The sequence below is a fragment of the Vigna unguiculata genome, chromosome 6 (assembly GCF_004118075.2).
Source record: "Vigna unguiculata cultivar IT97K-499-35 chromosome 6, ASM411807v1, whole genome shotgun sequence".
Taxonomy (NCBI): domain Eukaryota; kingdom Viridiplantae; phylum Streptophyta; class Magnoliopsida; order Fabales; family Fabaceae; genus Vigna; species Vigna unguiculata.
Genome location: NC_040284.1, coordinates 28,353,841 through 28,374,652, shown reverse-complemented (window position 1 = coordinate 28,374,652; position 20,812 = coordinate 28,353,841). Strand labels below are relative to the sequence as shown.

The 20,812-nt window shown below is 32.4% G+C and overlaps 4 protein-coding genes across 5 annotated transcripts; 2 read left to right on the top strand and 2 right to left on the bottom strand.

The window, feature by feature from the left end:
- The first annotated feature begins 1,595 nt into the window (after positions 1-1,595).
- Positions 1,596-5,120, top strand: LOC114188600 (arogenate dehydratase/prephenate dehydratase 1, chloroplastic-like). The gene is made up of 11 exons (XM_028077172.1): positions 1,596-1,842; positions 1,956-2,017; positions 2,087-2,179; positions 2,384-2,584; positions 3,856-3,936; positions 4,020-4,115; positions 4,341-4,418; positions 4,494-4,583; positions 4,651-4,718; positions 4,797-4,878; positions 5,049-5,120. Exons 1-11 carry the CDS (start codon positions 1,596-1,598, stop codon positions 5,118-5,120), a joined length of 1,170 nt encoding a protein of 389 aa, XP_027932973.1.
- Positions 5,121-10,619: 5,499 nt separating this feature from the next.
- Positions 10,620-12,364, bottom strand: LOC114188599. Its single transcript, XM_028077171.1, has 3 exons — positions 12,035-12,364; positions 10,994-11,703; positions 10,620-10,692 (listed from the first exon to the last, which is right to left on the bottom strand). Exons 1-3 carry the CDS (start codon positions 12,362-12,364, stop codon positions 10,620-10,622), a joined length of 1,113 nt encoding a protein of 370 aa, XP_027932972.1.
- A 741-nt stretch (positions 12,365-13,105) lies between these two features.
- On the top strand, positions 13,106-13,700 carry LOC114188598 (BTB/POZ domain-containing protein SR1IP1-like). Its single transcript, XM_028077169.1, has one exon. The coding sequence runs from the start codon at positions 13,248-13,250 to the stop codon at positions 13,698-13,700; it is 453 nt and encodes a 150-aa protein (XP_027932970.1). The 5' UTR covers positions 13,106-13,247.
- Positions 13,701-15,040: 1,340 nt separating this feature from the next.
- On the bottom strand, positions 15,041-18,989 carry LOC114189066 (lactoylglutathione lyase GLX1-like). 2 transcript variants are annotated; one of them, XM_028077771.1, is made up of 9 exons: positions 18,802-18,989; positions 18,196-18,327; positions 17,991-18,115; positions 17,799-17,863; positions 17,492-17,704; positions 16,536-16,583; positions 16,328-16,435; positions 16,065-16,217; positions 15,041-15,350 (listed from the first exon to the last, which is right to left on the bottom strand). In XM_028077771.1, the coding sequence occupies exons 2-9, from the start codon at positions 18,303-18,305 to the stop codon at positions 15,309-15,311; spliced, it is 864 nt and encodes a 287-aa protein (XP_027933572.1). In that variant the 5' UTR covers positions 18,306-18,327; positions 18,802-18,989; the 3' UTR covers positions 15,041-15,308. The 2 variants fall into 2 exon arrangements, with proteins under 2 accessions (XP_027933572.1, XP_027933573.1); XM_028077772.1 differs by having other exon boundaries at positions 18,656-18,924.
- Positions 18,990-20,812: the final 1,823 nt, after the last annotated feature.

Genomic DNA, 20,812 nt, shown 5'->3' with positions numbered 1-20,812 from the left:
AATTTAAAGTGAAAAAATTACATTATGATTAATAATGAGTTATAAAATAAAAAATAATTAGATAGAATATAACGAAATATTATTCTACATGATGAAAATAAAAACAATAAATAAAAATATTAAAAAACTAACAAATGTGTGTTTTAGAAATAATTTGAGAGACTATCGAAAAAAATCACACAAAGGAAATCAAATGTATAGCTAAGGTATGATAAGACGAAAAGTATCTTAGAGAACTAAGAAAACTTTTCAAATATCAACATATATACCTAATGGTTGAAAAATAACGATAATTATTTTAATGAAACAAAAGAGTTCTTCAAATTAAACAAAAATTAATAATAATAATAAGTAAAGAATTTTTTTTATATTACCTTAAATTGAGAGTATAAACATTCTCATGTGAAAGGAAAATTTATAATAAATAAAAATATTAAAAGTAATATAAATATTCAAATGTGAGGCATAATTTTTTTTTATTAACATAGATCATTTTAACATAATTACATAAAGGTTATGATAATATAAAAAATATATTGGAGATGAGAATGAGGTTCATGACAAATGAAATAATTAAAAGAAATAAAAAATAGAATATATATATATATATATAGGGGTGACTTGATTAATTGTGAATATTTTAATAATTTAAACGAGAATAGAGATATGACGGGGACGAGTATTATGGCGGGTATATGTACATCCCCATATCCATCCCCATACCCAACTGAAAAAGTCGGGGATTCTCCATACCCATACCCATACCCAGTCAATGCGGGGATTCCCTGTCAAAACGGGGACGGGTTCAGGCAATAGCCACGGAGACGAGTTTATTTGCCATCTCTAGTAAAACGTCTATCACTTGTGCAACTAGACCCTCTACATAGTTTCATTTTAAATTTTAAAAACTCATACATTATTATATCTTTATTTTTAAATATTATGGATGAAGAGTCCAATCTTTATTACTTCTAAAAATTTGAAAACAGCTCAGACTGACTGGAATATTACTTATGAAGCAAACAAATTTTTTGACCAAACCTTTCTACATTTTCCAACCTCACTTACAGTTTTTAACAGTTAATATCATTAATGACATGTATTTTTTAAAATATAATTTAATAATATATTTAATGTATTTTAATAAAAATTATAGAAATATATAGAAAGTATTTAAAAAAATATGTTTTTATTATCTATAGAAAAAGGTATAACTTTATGTATTATTAATTTGAATTGATCAATATTAAAAATTATTACAAGTAACTTTTAAAATAATGTTTATAATTAATAGAAGAGTTATTTCTTGCAGTGAAGATCAAAAAATATATAGTGTGAGGAGGAAAGGGTGTCACTTGCAAAAGAACATACTTTCTGATTACCTGGGTCTGGTGTCTCTCTCATTGCCAAATTTCAAAAGTCATTTTCATTTGAAGGTACAGTTCATAACTGATATCATATCAAAATATGACTTGGTCTAACCCTATCATCATATTATGCCAACAAATTCCTCACAAACCACAGTAACTTCAATTTTTTTTATCAGTGTTGACTTCTTCTGTGTTTCCTTCAGACTTTGTTCTTCTGAGATGTTGATGGCTCTCAACGATTGTTGCATCTGGGGTTGTGCAAAAGCTCCTCAATTGGGCATGGCAAATTTTCATCCTGATAGTTCTAGACTGAGTGTGAATTTAAAACAAGGAACTGAGAAATGGTGCAAGAGGGAATGTTGCTGTTTGCGTGCTGTGAGTGGTTTTGAGTCTTCTGGGGATGCTGACAGAATCAGGGTTCAGCCAAGTGTGTTGTTGGAGGGGTTTCACAAGGATGCTAACATTATTAACAGTGAGTTTTACTTAAACATCCCTCAATTTGAGTTTTAGAATTTCTATGGTTTTGGTCTATGCCTCAATGAAATTTCCTTTTTGTTCTTCCTTCTGTGATGACGAGCATTGCAGAGCAATTACGTGGTAATGATCTTTGTTCAAGTGATAGGTCAAAGTTGCGCGTTGCTTATAAGGTATGGTAGTAGATATTGTTTTTCAGATGAAAAGGATTCATTGTAACCAGTGAATTACCTAATATACAGGGTCTTCCAGGAGCATATGGTGAGGATGCTGCTTTGAAAGCGTATCCAAATTGTGAGACAGTTCCATGTCTTGACTTTGAGACAGCATTCAAGGTTACATACATTCTTGGTTTCTTCATCTCTCTTTGTTCTCCATATGATGTCTGAACTACTATAACATGATGTTGGAAGTTTCACATCGATCAGAGATAAGTCAATTTTATAATATTTAAATGAGGTGCAAACCTCAGATCACGTACCAGTTTTGTGAAGTTAAATTAGATTTAAAGTCTATTTCTGACACTTGATAATGTGCAGTGTGTTGAATCATGGTTGGTGGATAAAGCTGTTGTTCCAATCGAAAGTTGTATTGCTGGAAGCATCCACCGTAATTATGACTTACTTATACGCCACAACCTACACATTGTTGGGGAGCTTCATTTGCTAATTAAACACTGTCTTTTGGGACACAAAGGTGTCAGAAAAGAACACCTCACATCTGTAATCAGTCATCCGCAGGTTCGCTATTATACATTTCATTCTTTTCCATATCTTTTTTCACACATAACCATGCTTTAAGATGCCACTATAAACCTCACTTTTAATTACATTTTAGAAAAATGCTAACTGAGATACACAAATAATATACAACATACGTGGAGTAATAATACAAAACTAGCTACTTATTAGTATGACTTTGATTCAAAACACTGATTGAATGTTTTTTTGTTTTTTTTGACGCTTAACAATAGAACGTATGCCTAATATTTTCTAATAATCATTAAGTTTCCTTTATTTTAAATTGTGTTACCTCCCGTCCTTGATTATAGTGTCATAAATTGTTATGTATCTCCATTGAAGTTAAATGCATCTTCTTTTTTATCATTTTAACCAGAATTAAGAGATTTTGTTTAAGACAGAAAAAAATAATATATTTTTAATGAGCCTATATTCTTTGTATTGTATTTACCTTTTGATTCCATCATATATAATGTTACTTCCTAATCAAACTTCGATTTACCAGTCATAAATATTTCTGAAAATGTTTTTTTATCTTTAATAATGCTACCTTTATCCAAATGTGAGTTTCTACCTTATTCATCATTAATAAGATGCTGTTCATGGTCATGCTTTTTAACGAAATTTGGTTAATAACTATTTTTATTTGCAGTTTTTCTCTGTCTAGATTTCTTATAATATTAAGGTTTACACCAAGAGTCTTTCTTCAACCTACTTGTCGTTTCGCAAATATTTTCTTTGTTGTTTTTATTTTAAACTATAATATGAGTTCTTTGTGAGAGAGAGAACTTTTCAACGACATTATGCCAACTAAATCTATGTCTGTTTATGCCTCTTTTAAAAGTCCTTCATTTAAATAACCGATAAGATCAATAATTTTTTCTTTTTGTTGAATTACAATCACAATTGCAATATAATTTGGAGAAACAAAAATTATCTTTTTTATGGTTTTATAGTAAAATTTCCCCTATGCTCTCATTTCACAAACTATTTTATTTATCGTGTGATAGTAGTCTATTACTATTTCAAATTCGTGGCTTTTTACTATTCATATCTTATAATTTGAAGACTAAAACTACTTTGGAACATTTTGTGTAGCATTCATATCTTATCATACTTCTTTAACACTTGGGACATTCTAAAATAAATAAGTCTGGTATTGCTTGATGTTAGAGAGTATCATGCAATCTCGTAATTGGACTTGTGATTGCAAAAATGCTTGAGACAGACATGTCTCATTATAACTCTTAAAACGATTTCCTTACATGCAGGCTCTTGTTCAATGTGAGACTATGCTTACTGATTTAGGTGTTACCAACATTGCTGTAGATGACACTGCTGCAGCTGCTAGGGTATATTACAATTCCACTGAAAACGAACATTGATTAGGTTGTAGAGTTGCATGCCCTAATAATAATTTGGACATTGTGAACAGGCTGTGGCCTTAGACGGAAGAAGGGACATTGGAGCTATTGCAAGTTCAAGGGCAGCACAACTATATGGCCTCCACATTCTAGCTGAAGCAATCCAGGTACGACTTCAGTTACATGTTTTCGAACACTCAACTGCTACAACATTTCTATCTTGTCGCAACATCTCTTCATATATTCACAATGAGTTCTTAGTTTATAGTTGCAGTTTTAGAAATGTCTGTACATGACAATACGTGTAACAAAACAAAAACAAAAAAAACATGTCTGTATTGTGGATGATTTCTATAGATTGAAGTTATGCTGATTCAGTTTCTTTTTGCTAGGATGATGATGTTAATGTTACTCGCTTTCTGATACTTGCAAGGGATCCTATAATTCCAGGAACAGACAGGCCCTATAAGGTAGAAAAAAAAAACATTATTTTATATATAATTTTTATGAATTTTGGTGATGAAATCGATGGCTTCTCCGCCCAGACTAGCATTGTTTTCAGTCTAGACGAAGATCCTAGTGTACTATTCAGAGCCCTGGGAGCATTTGCCTTGAGGAACATTAATTTGTCAAAGGTGCGTTAGAATGATTTTAGAAATTAAAACTGGTGCTTCATTCATCTAATTCTTGGTGTGATTTCAGATAGAGAGCCGCCCGCTGAAGCATTGTCCATTAAGTGCTGTTGATGATTCAAAAGAAGGAAGTGCTGAGTGAGTAATGAATACTGCTGTTCTATGATATGGTTTATTGATTCTTCTGTTCTAAGTGTTTAAGTTTTCTGGTGACAGGTCCTTTAAGTACCTTTTATACATTGATTTTGAAGCATCTTTGGCAGATCCTTGTGCACGATACGCTTTAGAAAATTTGCAGGTCAGCCAATCATCTTTGGCAGTTTTTCACCTGGGCTTGATATATTCTTAAGAATATTTAACCTTGTTAGCAAAATGCATTCTATATTTTTGATTGTTGGCATTAACACTTCTTCAATGTAATATTCCGATATTAACTCAAATTGTTGGCTCTTCTCCCCTTTGTTTCAGGAATGTACTAGATTTTTTCGTATTCTCGGTTGTTATCCAGTGGATAAAACAGATACAACTGCTTCATCTTGAATCAAAATACTAGAGGAGATACTATCTTGAATCAAATGGGTGTTTCAGAATGTCATCATAGTTTTAGCAGATGGTCGAGAACACTGAGACAAACATTTTTCTTTATTTTCTATCAATTATGAGTCAGACATCAATAGAGTCCTTTTAATTAATAGCAAAATTCTGGGACCTGTAATATTACATTTTATACCCTTATTACATTATATAGTTAAGTGATTATGTTAGGAAAAGATCCATTGTAAAACATTTAAGGTTCAAGGTTTATCAACGTGTCCAAAACTATTAAGAAATATTTTATTTGTTAATAATTTCCTTTTTGGTGAGATAATGAAATAATTGTTCAAATTGTTAGAAATACGTGTGTTTTTTGTCATAGGGTATTTTTTCTGATGTAATTACTATTATCACCTTAACGCCCATTGAGGCTGATATGATGATAACCGTATAAAATGTGTCTCAGTTTATTCCATTTAGGCTTCTCAATGTGTGTGATTTACTATACCTCAAGTGTTATATATGATAATCAAGGGTATCTCAATCTATTCTATGTAATTGTTTCAAATTTACATAATTAAATTTGCATACCAAATATCAATCGATCAATTTTAGCAATATCACAATTTTCAACAAAATCAAACTTCAAATAAAAATTGTTTCTATTTTTTTTTTCATTTATGTTTCATGTTGATTAATGATAAAACGATATAATTTTATTTTAAAGAGATTTTATATTCATTTCTTATCATTTATATGCAAATGTAATAAAAATATTTCATCTAATTCTGAATTTAGTAAACATGTAATAATCATCATCCTATTTTTTGTTGGTATATAAAAAAATCCATTTTCCCTTAAGCTGATCTAGAATTTCATCATCATATTGACTTATAGTTGAATTGATTTATCAATAGAAAAAAAAAACTATATAAACATTTGGTAATGTGGTTGTAATGTCAAACATAGACAATAAATAGATAGATGTTATAAATACTTTATAATAATAATAATAATAATAATCATTAATTAAAAATGTATAATTAATTTTAATTTTTTGTTCAATATGTATTTAATTTTATCAAAATTTTAAACTGTTAAATTTCTAATAATTTATTACAATTGTACTTTATTTTTTCTGTGTACATTTCATTATTGCTCAGGAATAAAATATCATCCTTAATATTGATCTTATTCATTCAATTTTGCTAGTTGTTTTGTTGATTATTGAAACTAATTTTGCATTATTCATTTCACATTGACATAGAAAATTTGTAACTGAAGAAAAGATGTTGGATATAGTCTTCTTGTTAAAAAGGTTGTCTTTGGAGGATTCTCTCCTTCCACAAGTTTTTGAAGCTCTAAATCAATTCTAAATAACTTTGTAAACAAATCTGAAATCTTAAGCTCTGTGTATTCCGGAAACTCCTCAGTCCTTCTTAAGCTGTATTGTTATGAAAAGAACTAATTATAACAGATGAAAGTTGTAATTCTTTTACTTGATTTTAAAATAATAATATTATATATTGTAACCATTTATGCATACGCATTTCATTGGAATTAAATAAAATGAAAACAATTTAAATGGATAAAGTATAAATTACGGGCAAGGTAGATTGATGATCAATCAAAGGGAGCTTCTTCCTGCACCACCAAGACCTCTTCTGCACCTCCAAAATTTACTATTATACTTTATTAATATATATTTCTTCTCCTGTTTCTTTTCTTATCTTCTGTCCAGGTTAGCCTTAATATTAGCTTAACCTTTTTTTTTTATGTTTATGATATGAAACGGAATTCGTATTCTGTTTCAAAAAGTATGAAATAGCTTCCACATTCCGTTTCAAAAAAACAACACGGAATCTTTATGAAACGCATTCCAACATCTGTTTCACACCATTTTGAAACGGATTACGTAATCCGCTTTGAGAAAAAATTGGAAAAATTTGGGAAACGGAATACGAATTCCGTTTCATAAAATTGTGAAACGGATTCTGTAATCCGTTTCAAAAAAAATCGAATTTTTTTTTTTGAAACGGATTACAGAATCCGTTTCACAATTTTATGAAACAGAATTCATATTCCGTTTCCCAAATTGTTTGATGGCCGTGCAGCTAGGACAGGCTGTTTTAGATGATCTTCTCATTCCTTCTTATTCCTTCACTGGGGACACATTGTTTGATGTAGATACAGTGCAGCGAATCATGATGAATTACCTACAATCTGAAAATGAAAAACATTCAGCCTATAATGCAGATGATGAATATTTTTCTCCTCCCCAAAGTGATATTTATGGGATTGGAAAGCTAATAGAGAACTACCTCGCTGAAGTAGCCACCGACAGAAACTTAGCTGTTTCAAAATTCATCACTCTTGCTGAACTAATTCCTCAACAATCAAGATCAACAGAGGATGGCATGTATAGAGCCATAGACATCTATCTTAAGGTACGCTTCTAAACCCATGTGGCTGTAACTTCTTTTGGGGTAACTTTTTTTCTGAAACTTGGTACTATATATTAAATTAGTCATCACTGCTAATAGAAACTTCTTTACATATAAATTTGACTCCTTAACTATACACACATAATAAGAGTCATGGATGTGTTGAAAATATTAATCATTAAGTGCGTGTTTGGTCATGAATCAGTGGCCTATAGTATGTTTGGATGCACCGTGAAACCATGGGGATGTTTCGTTTTCCCACCATATCTCTTAGTAGCTTTAAGGTTATTATTTTCTCGTCAGGATAAAAGCTCTCTACGGTAGCTTTTATGTCTCTCAGTTATTTGAGGTGAATTCTTACAAACTAATTTAGAAAATGTATTTCCAAACACATGTTTTATCCTTACTCATTTTAAGGAGTTAAATCCAACTTTTATGGTGTTAGTATTTCAAGGTTGTGAAAGGGATAGTTGAAGAGATAGAGAAAATGTGTAAATAGTAGAGTGTGAAAGTAGTAGTTGAAGAAGTGTATTTTGTAGTTGAGAGTAGTTGTATTGGATGTTGTGTTAATTGTTCTTCATGTTACAAAATGGTAGGATACATGGGTATTTATAGACCCATAGATTATTCTAGAAACTCCTAGTTAGAACTAAAGCAAATACTTCTAGATTTTCTACATAGTTGAATGTTCTTGATTTTTCTTTCTATCCTAGGCTTTTCTCCAATACTCTAGAAGTTTCTTTACATTTCAATAACTCTATCTTATATTTTTCTAGATTGTTCTAGAATTTGCATTATACTTCAATACTCCTCCTTGATGCAAATTCGGTAACTCCAAGCATAGCGCGTAGTAGTTCAAATCTTGGTCTTGGTAAGGCCTTTGTGAAGATATCTGCAATTTGATCTTGTGTCGAGCAGTACTCAAGTCATATCTTCATATTTGTTTCCGCTTCTCTGATGAAGTGGTATTTAATTGCTATATGTTTTATTCTGTTGTGATGCACAGGATTCTTTGTCATTGCAATGGTTGATTTATTGTCACAATTAATTATAGTAGGGCCACTTTGTTTTTCTCCCATATCTTTGAGTATTCTTCGAAGCCATATAGCCTGACTTGTTGCTTCAGCGGCTGTCACATATTCTGCTTCAGCGGTTGATTGGGCAACTGTGGCTTGCTTCTTTGACGCCCAAAAGAATATTCCTGATCCAAGTGAGAAAGCATAGCCTGAGGTGTTCTTCATGTCGTCCACTGACCCTGCCCAATCACTATCAGTATAACCAAGCAATATTGGATTACCTGTGGATTTGTACCATATACCGTGCTCTTTGGTTCCTTGTAGATATCTTAAAATTCTTTTGCCTACGCCAAGATGTATTTGGCTTGGATTTTGCATGAATCTTGATAAGAGACTTGTAGCGAACATGATATCTGGTCGTGTAGCCGTCAGATAAAGTAGACTTCCAACTAGACTCCTGTATCGAGATGCATCGGCTTCTAGTGCTCCATCCACCTTTTGTAGTTTCTCATTCATCACTAGTGGTGTGCTTACAGGTTTGCACCCGTACATCTTAAATTTCTTCAGCAAATCTTTTGTATATTTCTTTTGTGAGATGAATATTCCATCATCTCTTTGACTTACCTCTATGCCGAGGAAATAACTCATCAAGCCAAGATCAGTCATCTCAAAGGTCTTCATCATATCTTCTTTAAACTCCATCAACATCTTTGTGTTGGTTCCAATATAAATAAGATCATCTACATATAGAGAGAGTAAAAGAGTATGCTAACCTTGTGTCTTGATGTATAGTGTAGGCTCACTCTTACTCCTCCTGAATCCTTGATTGGTGAAATATTGATCGATTCTGTTGTACCATGCACGAGGAGCTTGTTTCAAGCCATATAAAGCTTTCTTCAATCTCAACACTTTGGCTTCTTGGCCTTTAACCACAAATCCTGGTGGTTGCTCTATATAGATCTCTTCTTCAAGAACACCATTGAGGAATGCAGACTTGATGTCTAATTGGTAGATGCTCCATCCTTTTTGTGCTGCAAGGGCTATTAGAGTTCTTATTGTGTCTAGTCGAGCAACTGGAGCAAATGTCTCATTGTAGTCTACTCCAGGTTGTTGTGAATAACCCTTAGCTACCAACCTTGCCTTTTGTTTGTGTATGGTACCATTGGGGTTTAACTTTGTCTTGAAGACCCACTTAACTCCGATGATATCTTTATCTTTTGGACAATCTGCTAGCTCCTAAGTGTTGTTTTTCTCTATTGTCTTTATCTCTTCTTTCATAGCCTTGACCCATTCTTCTTATTTTGCAGCCTCTTCAAAGGTTCCAGGCTCTAGTATAGCCAAGTTGCAAGATTCATAGATGTCTATTAGAGATCTGATTCGTCTCGGAGTGGATTCAGGCGATGATTCTTCTTGATCTTGAATTGATGTTGGAGTTGCAGGAGATTCTGGAGTTATAATGGTATCTTGATCATTATCTTCTTGGCTTGTACTTGGTTGATTGTTAGGCATGTATATTGTCTTCCTTTCAATTTGTTCCTCTTCCCAGTTCCAAGTAGCGCTTTCATCTACTTCAATGTCTCTGCTGATAGTTAGATTCTTTGTTTGAAGATTATAGACTCTATAGCCTTTGGATTGCGTACTATATCCCAAGAAGATGCCTCGTACGGTCTTGTCTTCTAGTTTGTGTCTCTTTTGGTCTGGAACATGAATATAGCAAACAGATCCAAATACTCTTAGATGTTTAGCTAATGGTTTCTTACTGCTCCAGGCTTCGATTGGAGTTTTGTCTTGGACTGCTTTAGTAGGACATCTATTGAGTAGGTAGACAGCAGTGTAGACTGCTTCTGCCCAAAATGTATTTGGTAGTCCTTTCTCCTTCAACATTGATCTCACCATCTCCATGACTGTGTGATTCTTTCTCTCCGAAACACCATTTTATTGTGGAGTATATGCGACTGTAAGTTGTCGTTCTATGCCTTCATCTTCGCAGAATTTGTCAAACTCATGAGATGTGTACTCCTTTCCACGATCACTTCTAAGTACTTTTATCTGTTTTCCACTTTGTTTCTCGACAAGAGCCTTGAATTTCTTGAATATTCCGAAGACTTCCTACTTTGCCTTTAAGAAATAGACCCATGTCATTCTAGAGAAGTCATCAATGAAGAGGATGAAGTACATGTTGTTGTGATGTGAAGGCGTCCTCATTGGTCCACAAACATCGGTGTGGATTAATTCTAGTAAGTCTTTTGCTCTCCATGCTTTGTCTATTGAGAATGGTAATTGGTGTTGCTTGCCGAGAAGACATCCTTCGCATGATTCATTATTCTCCTTCAAGTAAGGAAGATCTCTCATCATGTTTTTCTGATATAGAAGCTTTAAGGCATGTGTGTTGAAGTGGCCAAATCTCCTATGCCAAAACCATGAGTCATCAACTTCCGCCTTCATGGCAATATTAGTTCCAGGTTTGAAGTTTATGGGAAAGCTTCTATTTCTCTTCTCTATTTTTACTTCACCAATTTCTAACCTTCTACTGTCATAAATTTTACATGTATCTTTCTCAAAGTGAAGAGAATACCCATTCTCCATCATTTGGCCAATACTTAAAAGATTTTCTTTAAGATTGGGAACTAGTAAAACGTCCTTGATGAATTTCGTACCTTTCTTTGTCTCCACCATGACAGTTCCTTTGCCTTGAGACTCCACTGTGGCGCCATTTCCAAGACGAACTTTGACATTGACAGATTTATCAATGTCTTTGAAGATACTTTGATCTTTGGCCATGTGATTGCTGCATCCACTGTCCAAGTACCAGTTTCCTTCTCCACTATGAGATTCTTGATTGACATAAAATAAACGTTGCTCCTGATTATGTTCTTCAGCAAAGTTTGCTTGATGCTTATTTTTATTACGACAATATTTCTCCACATGTCCAGGTTTCTTGCAATAATGACATATTAGCTTCCCACGATGCCAACAGTCTTTTTCTGCATGACTTGACTTATTGCAAATGCCACACGGAGGATATTTATCTTTCTTGCTTCCAGAGAAATTTCTAGAATCTTTGCTTCTAGAATATTCTTCAACATTTTTCTTTTCTTCTTCTTCTCTCCTTTTGGGTTGTAATTTGAGCTTTGATTGGAAGGCATTTTCGACTGAATTTGTATCAGCACGATTATTTAATCTTGCTTCGTGCGCTCCAAGGAGACCAACTAATTTACTTATCGATAGAGAAGATGGATCCGAGGAAGTTTCTATGGACGCTACTATGGAATCATATTTCTCTGTGAGAGTGATAAGAATTTTTTTCTACCACTCTTTTTTCCTTAATTTCTTTTCCATATAACTTCATTTTATTCACTATTTCTTTTATTCTTCCATAGTATTCTTCAATGGTCTCAGATTCCTTCATTCTGATGGTCTCAAATTCTCTTCTTAGATAGTGTAGTTTAACGGAGCGTACCTGTTCATTGCCTTCAAATTCTTCTTCCAAAATATCCCATGCCCTTTTTGCAGTTTCTGCATCCATGATCCTCCTGGCGATAGTTTCTCCCACAGCTTGTTGAAGAACAAACAATGCTTGGGCATCCTTTTGTTCAGAATCTTCTAGCTTTTTTCGTTCCTCCTCAGATAGAGTCTCAATATTATCTGGTTTTGTATAACCAGATTGAACAATATCCCACAATTTTTGTGAGATAAAATATGTCTTTAGTTTGAGTTTCCAAAGGTCAAAATTTTCACCAATAAAAACTGGTAGAGGGACTGAAGAAAAGTGAACAATGTTAGAAGCCATGGATTAAGAGAAAAAACTCTCTTCTTTTGGAAGTATAGAAGGAAGGTTTTGGAAGTAATAGAATAATTTTTCTACGCCCAATAAATGATCGAACGTAGCTCTGATACCACTGTTAGTATTTCAAGGTTGTGAAAGGGATAGTTGAAGGGATAGAGAAAATGTGTAAATAGTAGAGTGTGAAAGTAGTAGTTGAAGAAGTGTATTTTGTAGTTGAGAGTAGTTGTATTGGATGTTGTGTTAATTGTTCTTCATGTTACAAAATGGTAGGATACATGGGTATTTATAGACCCATAGATTATTCTAGAAACTCCTAGTTAGAACTAAAACAAATACTTCTAGATTTTCTACATAGTTGAATGTTCTTGATATTTCTTTCTATCCTAGGCTTTTCTCCAATACTCTAGAAGTTTCTTTACATTTCAATAACTCTATCTTATATTTTTCTAGATTGCTCTAGAATTTGCATTATACTTTAATATATGGTGTACTCAGATTACATGTCTCTCTTTCGGGTCTTATTAAAGCTTTACTTGCATAATGATTTTATTTTAATTTGAGAGACATGGAAGGAGATCAAAATTTGAGACATGTTACTTCATTTCCCTTTAATAGAACTTACACTCATGATCACATTTTGTACTTTTACTATTTTTCAAAGCCAACATCAGATTTCTCTTCTAGAAAGCACACACACTGAGGTTTAACACGTTTGAGTTGGTAGATTTTGATTTCAACACATAACAATATTAAACTTACAAAAATAATCTAATGTTCCATCAATTTTATAAAAGCATCATAGATTGCTGGTGGTAAAGTAAAAATTTGCAAATCTCAGCCTCATCCAATTCTAGGCGACACTGAGAAAAAGAAAGTGTGCAGCGTGATGGATTGCCATAAGTTATCACGAGATGCGTGTGCTAACGCAGCTCAAAACGACAGGCTTCCTGTTCAAACTGTGGTTCAAGTTCTCTACTATGAACAACAACGACTTCGCGATTCCATGGATGGTAGTGTAGGTTGGGATTCTCCTAATAATTTTCGTGACAAGGTGAATCTATCCCCCAACGAGCTTAATCCAATGTCAAACGAGTTCTCCATCTTACGAAGAGAAAACGAAGATCTGAAACTAGAGATAGTGAAGTTGAGAATGAAACTAAAAGAGGTCGAAAGATCTTCCCTTAGATCAGCATCAAGCAGTCCTGTAATATATGGTTCACCCTCCGCTGATAAGCCTCCTCTCCCTAGAAAATCGTTCATCAACTTAGTGTCTAAAAAACTTGGACGTCTTTCTCCTTTTTCACGTGGCGGTTCTGCCACCAAGAACTTTAACGTGTAATTTGTATAGGGTGGTGAAAAGTAATACAGAGTTTCTTATTGATTACTTGCATTGCAGGCCAGTCTCTTATTGTATACCATGCCTGCACCTCCTTTGCCTATAATATTATCATCCTTCAAGCAATGCAAAACATCATCAACAGTGAAGTCCAAAAATAACACCAAAACGGATTCTATATTCCGTTTCAGCCTCCCCCAACACGGATTCCAAAATCCGTTTCAGTCAAAATCAAAAACAAAAATAAGAAACGGATTGTGTATTCCGTTTCAGCTTTCTGGCAAACGGATTTCACAATTCGTTTCGGTAAATAAAAAAAATAAAAAAAAAAAAACTAAACGGAATGTGTGTTCCGTTTCACACATGTTAGAAACGGATTTGGAAAGCCGTTTTGGTGAAATATTAAAACGAAGACATGATACGGATCTTGTAATCTATTGCTAAAATCAATTAAAATATACAGACAACCATTCCTAAAATCAATTAAAATATAATAACACTACTTAACTGGGCAAATGGAGAAGATGGGGCCTGTAGAGTTGTGCAAAAGGAGAAAAGGAGAAAAGGGAGGTTGTGGAGAAGAACAGTGTGGGAGAAGACGGATGAAGAATGTGTGGAGACTGTGTGGGAGAAGAACAGAACGTGGGAGAAGGTGAGGGTGTATGATTTTGGGGGTGCAGAGAATATGCGGTGAAAAAGAGATAATAACTCTTATTTTTTACCTTGGGCAACCATGAAAATAAATTTAGTTTTGGGAGGTACAAGAGAGATTATTGGAAGTGCACGGAGAAACCCCTCAATTAAAATAATGTTGAGCCAAGAAGTACCATAATCTTACTCTACGTTTTCGAAAAGTCCATTACTTTCACCTCAGAAAACATTCAGAAGTTTAGCCTACTTACTTTAAATATCCAAAATTTTAGTCTCAATTTTTTGAAGCAAATTTAATTCATAATTTTATTCTTTAATTTCTTTTATATAATTTATATCTTCCGTAAAATACATAATTTTGGTCCATAGATTAATTTTTTTTCAATCAATTTATTGTAAGCCATCCTTGAAAATTAAAAGAAAAATCTTAAATTTAACTCTTAAATCCTTGCAAAAGATAATTCATAATTTAAAAATAAAAATAAGAAAAGTTAATTTGATAAGCATAAACTTTGTTCTTCTAGGTGCATGATGAAATGTCTAAAAAAAATTATAAACAATTAAAAAGTAAGGGAATAAAAGCGTATAAAAATAATTATGAATAAAAATTATAAATTCTGTAAAACATAAAGACTAAAATTATAGCAAACAATATTCGGATTTTTGTATAATGCAAAACCATAAATTATATCTAAGCCTAATAGCATCAAGATGGGAATCTCATTTGACTAAAAACATACAAGCAATTTGGCTGAAAATGATTTAGGTTCTGCGCTAATACATCATAATTATCCCCCGATTTTTCGAAATATTTGAAGATGTTAATATAGAGGTAAACATCAGCATATGGAAGTTTAAACTGCGTACTCAATCAATTATAAAGTCACATACTGAAGACCACCACATTGAAAAAAAAACACACACGATCTTATCACTTATTTATTCATACAACAGCACTTGTCACTCCAGTTCCTTCAGAAAATCTTCATTGTCAACCAAAACCTGCAAAACTCATACAAAATGAATGACACACTTAGACATGCTTGTCATTAATAATGGAGGCAATAGAAATATGCACATATTCAAAATGCATTTCTATTATCTTTTTTTTCAAGAAAACATTGCTATTAGATATGTGGCAAAATCTTGATAAATACAATACTTGACTCAATAATTAGAGAAATACAAGCTGAGGACTTGCAAAAGGAAGTTAAAAATATGCTGAGACATGACCTCCTTTGTTGTTAGCAATTCAAATATTATTCAGAAAAGTATGACAGTTGACAGAACACAAAATGTATGATCGGTTCAAGGTCACAGAAGTTGGTATATTACATTCTTCTTTTCTTTGGTTAAACACCATTTCTTTATACATGAGAAACTTCCTGCTCTACCTTTCATATTCATAAATCATAAATCATAATCGATAAACATTCAGCTCTGAAGAATCAATTGTTTTGTCCATACTCATAATTAAAACTGCATAAAAGGTTCAGTTATTAAAAAGTAATGCAAGTTCAATTAAAGCACATTCTATTTCGTAGTTTATGATACTATTGTAAAATTACAGCTGTAGTTGCCCCTGGGTAAGAACATGTGTACGTGTCCTACGTCATAATTAACCTATTATTTCGGTTCTTGATTCTATGTTAAAACAAATAGAAAGTAAGCCACACCTTTACAACATTAAAACTAAATAAAAAATAAAATACTCACAGTTTTCCATCCATCAGGGTCTAAGAAAGAAGTGATCTTTGTGTTGATTCCAGGAATTGGCCCTGGTTGCCGAGTAATCTTTCCTCCAAGCTCTTGTGTGACTATGTTCACAACCTCAGCACTCTTGTATACATCGTCCGTACTTATAGCAACCTGTTATGTACAACAAATAAATTTTATGATCAAATGGGAAGAGAAATGTGAAGAACCGGTTTAGGCTTTTACATAAGGAAATATAACATAAAAAATACGTATTTACCAACCTGTGCATAAGCATTTCCCTTGGTGTATTCAGTAACACCATAGTTATACGTAAGCTCCAACACAGTTGTCTCTTGCTCGTCTGCGTACCCAAGCATGACTACAGTATACTGTAATATATGTAACATAATACAGGAAAAATTTTAAGTCAAAGCTTAGATACGATAGATGTCCTGGCTTGAGTGGAATGCTAAGAATAAGGAAACTCACCTTTTGTTCAGGTCTATCAGCCCTCTTTACGACCCTCAAACCTAAAGCCTGCACATCCAATAAGAACCAAAATAGGATCCTTAGTTACTAAAACCCAATTGAATTAAGGTGTGCTTGATTTTCCATTATAATGGTTCAAACAGACATTCACTTCAACAACCAACACGAATTCATTAGGTTGAGAAAGCATCCAAATGTGTGCCATCAAAAATACCAAACACACCTAAAGAACAAAAGTTCAAAACATGATATAATAGATGCAATATCAGGATTTTTTATGTCCATTACAGGCAACAGTTCATAATTACCAATCCAGATCCAAAATGCCACACAAATCAATGAAAGATTCTATTCAATTATCAATATAAGCACTACATCCTACACAACCCCAGGCTTCATTCTCCACATTCCCCTAAAAAGAGAAAAGGACAATGCTATGCAGAACACCAGGCAACATGGACGACAATCCATTCATGAAACTTCTCATAATAACTAAAGCTTCTGGGTTAGTTGGTTAATAACATGATATTAGAGCCTGTATGACCAAGTTGGTAACTCAAAGATGCACTTAATAGCTTAAGCTTTTAGGCAGTTACTTCAATGCATGACTGGAAGTGGCTTTTATATTGATAAGAAAGAGTTACTTATTGTGTGACTAAATGTACTGAACACAAAACTTTCTCTCCGGAATTTCATCCCACATGCCTAGAAACAATGGAATAAAAACAAGGCAAGAGATCATTGAGGGACATAATACAAAAAAGTCTAACATCAGAGTATCAGCAGAAAGAGAGGTTTCTTTACAGACAAGCAGATAGTAGCAAAAGAATTTAAATAATTTAAGCTGACAAACATGAATATTTATGCAACTATTATAATAAGCATCTAAGAGGACATTATTTGGTTTATATTAAAATACATGATCGTCGTTAAAAGAACAAGACTTGATCTGTTACCTTTTCATAAAATTTTATTGAGCGCTCTAAATCACCAACACGAAGCATTACTTGGCACAATGGCTCAGGGGTTGAAGGTCTTTGAATGAGCTCAAAAATATAACCGTCAGGGTCCTTCACAAAGGCAATAACAGATTTACCACCCTTAACTGGACCAGGCTCCCTAGTGATAACTCCACCCTTGGCACGGATGTTTTCAACCAATTTGTAAACCTAAAAGTAGAAGATGTATACAATTTAATTTAAGCACAAAAGGTTAAATAAATGGTCAAGGTCAAGCAGTGGTAAAGGCAAGACCCTGGCTTACATCTGGAGTTGCAATACCAAAATGCCCAAAGCCAGTTCCAATATCATATGAGGTCACCCCATAATCTGACCAAAAACATCACATGTGTGTGGAGGTAAGTAATGTCCAATTCCATACAACACAAAGGATGCTAGACAAAAGGTACATAAATCAGAGAATAGCAAGAAAAAATAAATATACACAGGAGCATACTGTAAGTCAATTCCACAACAAAATGGGATTGTTCAGGGCCAAATCCAAGAAAAGCATTGGCAAATTTCTCTTCTGGAACATCTCTTTTCCTCAAAAGCTTCATCCCCAAACATTCAGTGTAAAACCTGAACAATAATTAGGAAATTGTGAGCATCTAAGCACACGTGACAGTGAATTTCAATAACCCAAACCAACGAAATCCTACTTAATCGTGCGATCAAGATCACCAACACGGTACACAGCATGCAGGAAGCGGCGCTTATCTTTCTTTGGCCACTCCAACAACTCCGCATTGGACTGTGTAGCCTCAGCCATATTCAATGTGGAAGCAAATGCCCTGCAACACCACCAAGAAGCGGTAATTATCATATCAAATTCAAATAACACCAAGTAGCGGCCACACAAAAACTGATCTAGTTAAAAGAAAAGTCAACTCGTTAACATAAAAGACATAGTTAATAGAGTAACAAACAAACAGACCCTTCAGGCTTCAGCCTTCATTCATAGGTTTGGAGCCAGTGAATAGAAAAAAAGTTGTAACCCACGCCAATTGCAAAATGAATCAAAATCATACACTACATACATTGATACATATATAATTTCGAAATTTATGTAAAAGCTAATTCGAGTATAGGGAGTGAGATTGCTCCAGGTTTATAACCCACCAAAAAGATCGGTTCCTTAAGGATTCAACAAGATGCAGGGCGATATAATTACAAGGGTTCCTTAACAGCAATGGTGTCTAAATGTTACAAACAGAGATCAAGAAATCAAAGAGAGAAAAACCCCACTGAGAGAGAGAGACATCTACCGATGAGATAGGGACGAGTGCAAGAGAAGAGCGACAAACAAGAACTATCTTAAAACCGAGGACCTGTTGCTTTATAAGTAACTATAGTCAGTGACCGACTCACACACTGATAATGTAACCGCCTGTTACAGGTATTAATGTATAGGGACGGAGTTCTGGGTACTGTGATGCCTTTGGTTAGATCTTACCCTTCCCACTTTCACCAATTATATTCAGATTAAAATATTTTATTGGATATAATTTTCGTTAAGGTTTTTTCAATCGGTCTTAATTTTGTTTTTTATATTTAAATGAGTTGTCATTTTTATTAATTTTATTTAATGTTAAAATTATTAATGGTTATGAATATTAATTATTACGTGTGTCACTTTTTGTAGTTTTTTTTTTTAATGTTTACGTTTCAATCTAGTTGTGTGTCATATAAATTTAATCTCTATATTTTATTAGTTTTGTTCAATTTAATCCTAATTTTTGTTAACAATAACAAATTTTGTCTTTCTTCAAATTGAAACCAAATTTATTTTTTATATTAAAATTTACATTTTTATTAAATGTTTTTATATAATATATTAAAATTCACATCATTATAATTTTTATATAAAAATTAAATTTGGTCTCATCTACAGCAACAAAATTGGTAAATTTTAAACAAAATTGAACAAAAATAATAAATATAAAAACCAAATCGAATATAAAATATTGATTTTGACACGTGACACGCGGCTGGATTGTTGACACGTATACATTTAAACAAATTTTTAAAAATTTAAAAATAAATTAAAAACTTTAAAAAAAATCACGAAGTAACATGTGACAATTACTGTTTATGACCGTTAATGATTCAAAAAGTGTTAAAAAAAAAAGACCATATTGAACAAAACTAACAAAAATTATGACTTATTTGAACATCAAAACAAAATTAGAACTTATTTGACAAAACATAATTAAAATGGAGACAAAAACATATTTCAACCTTATATTTACAGGACAATTTATTACTTTTTATGTACATTAAAATTAGTATAACAAATATCTTTTAAATTATCTTTAATATATTTGTTATAAGATGATTCTTATAATTAAATATAAAGATATTTTCTAAAAAGCTTTAGAAGTTTAAATTGCCTAATATTTAAATTTAAATGTAATAAAAAATATTTGTAATTTCATTACAAAGTTTCGTTCATTTGTTTAAAGGCAATTTCTACACCAAATTGTGAATAGATATTTTTAATGAATGTAACTTTAGAAGCATGAAATTATGTTTTTTTTTTATTAGCTATAAAAAAGACAAAGTACCCAACTCACGAAATTACAAAATCATTCTAAATAACAAATCTAGTAGGACTGATTTAATAAGGGATATGGAGGAATAATTAAGAGTGGGATTGTAAGAAAAATTTAAATATTTTTTACATAAAAATATAGTTATTCATTTAATATATAAAAAGTTTGTCTGAAAGATGGATTGGATACATCACTTGGGCTCAATAGTGTTCATAATCCATGTTACAACACTTATCTTACGAAATTGCTTATTGTACCACTTTTTTTCTTCCTGCACTCTCATAAAATCCATAAAATCCATTTTATTTATGTTAAAAAATTTAACAAATCTAAATATATTTTAAAATGCACTATCTATATATTTTTTAAGTTATATTGCAAATTATATGTCTCAAAAGGTATATTTTGGAATTTATAATTTTTTTTAAATACACAATTTAAAAAATAACTCAAAAAAATACATTTCAAATTATGCATTGTATTTCCAAATTTAAAATTATTTTTCAGAATATATAATTTAAAATATACTTTTTAAATTTTGAATTATTTATTTGAAAAAATAATTCCAAATTAAAAAGCTCACAATCCAAAATATAATTTGTACTTTTTATAAGTTATATCTCAAATTATCCATTTCAAAATATATTTTCAAATTGAAAACAACCTTCTAGATTACACATTCTAAAATGTAACAGAAAATATTATACATCCTGAATCCAGAAAT

What these genes read in the sequence shown, in the direction of transcription:
- LOC114188600 (XM_028077172.1), top strand. Translation starts at nt 1,596, where the DNA reads ATGGCTCTCAACGATTGTTGCATCTGGGGTTGTGCAAAAGCTCCTCAA. An exon ending in CTGTAATCAGTCATCCGCAG is followed by an intron (nt 2,585 to 3,855) that starts GTTCGCTATTAT and finishes CCTTACATGCAG; the next exon opens with GCTCTTGTTCAATGTGAGAC. An exon ending in ACACTGCTGCAGCTGCTAGG is followed by an intron (nt 3,937 to 4,019) that starts GTATATTACAAT and finishes CATTGTGAACAG; the next exon opens with GCTGTGGCCTTAGACGGAAG.
- LOC114188598 (XM_028077169.1), top strand. Translation starts at nt 13,248, where the DNA reads ATGGATTGCCATAAGTTATCACGAGATGCGTGTGCTAACGCAGCTCAA.
- LOC114188599 (XM_028077171.1), bottom strand. Translation starts at nt 12,364, where the DNA reads ATGGCTTCTAACATTGTTCACTTTTCTTCAGTCCCTCTACCAGTTTTT. An exon ending in AATTTGAAGGCAATGAACAG is followed by an intron (nt 11,704 to 12,034) that starts GTACGCTCCGTT and finishes TTCCAATCAAAG; the next exon opens with CTCAAATTACAACCCAAAAG. An exon ending in GCGGAAGTTGATGACTCATG is followed by an intron (nt 10,693 to 10,993) that starts GTTTTGGCATAG and finishes TATTTCTTAAAG; the next exon opens with GCAAAGTAGGAAGTCTTCGG.
- LOC114189066 (XM_028077771.1), bottom strand. Translation starts at nt 18,305, where the DNA reads ATGGCTGAGGCTACACAGTCCAATGCGGAGTTGTTGGAGTGGCCAAAG. An exon ending in CAATAAAATTTTATGAAAAG is followed by an intron (nt 16,584 to 17,491) that starts GTAACAGATCAA and finishes TTGGATGTGCAG; the next exon opens with GCTTTAGGTTTGAGGGTCGT. An exon ending in CTGATAGACCTGAACAAAAG is followed by an intron (nt 16,436 to 16,535) that starts GTGAGTTTCCTT and finishes CATATATTACAG; the next exon opens with TATACTGTAGTCATGCTTGG.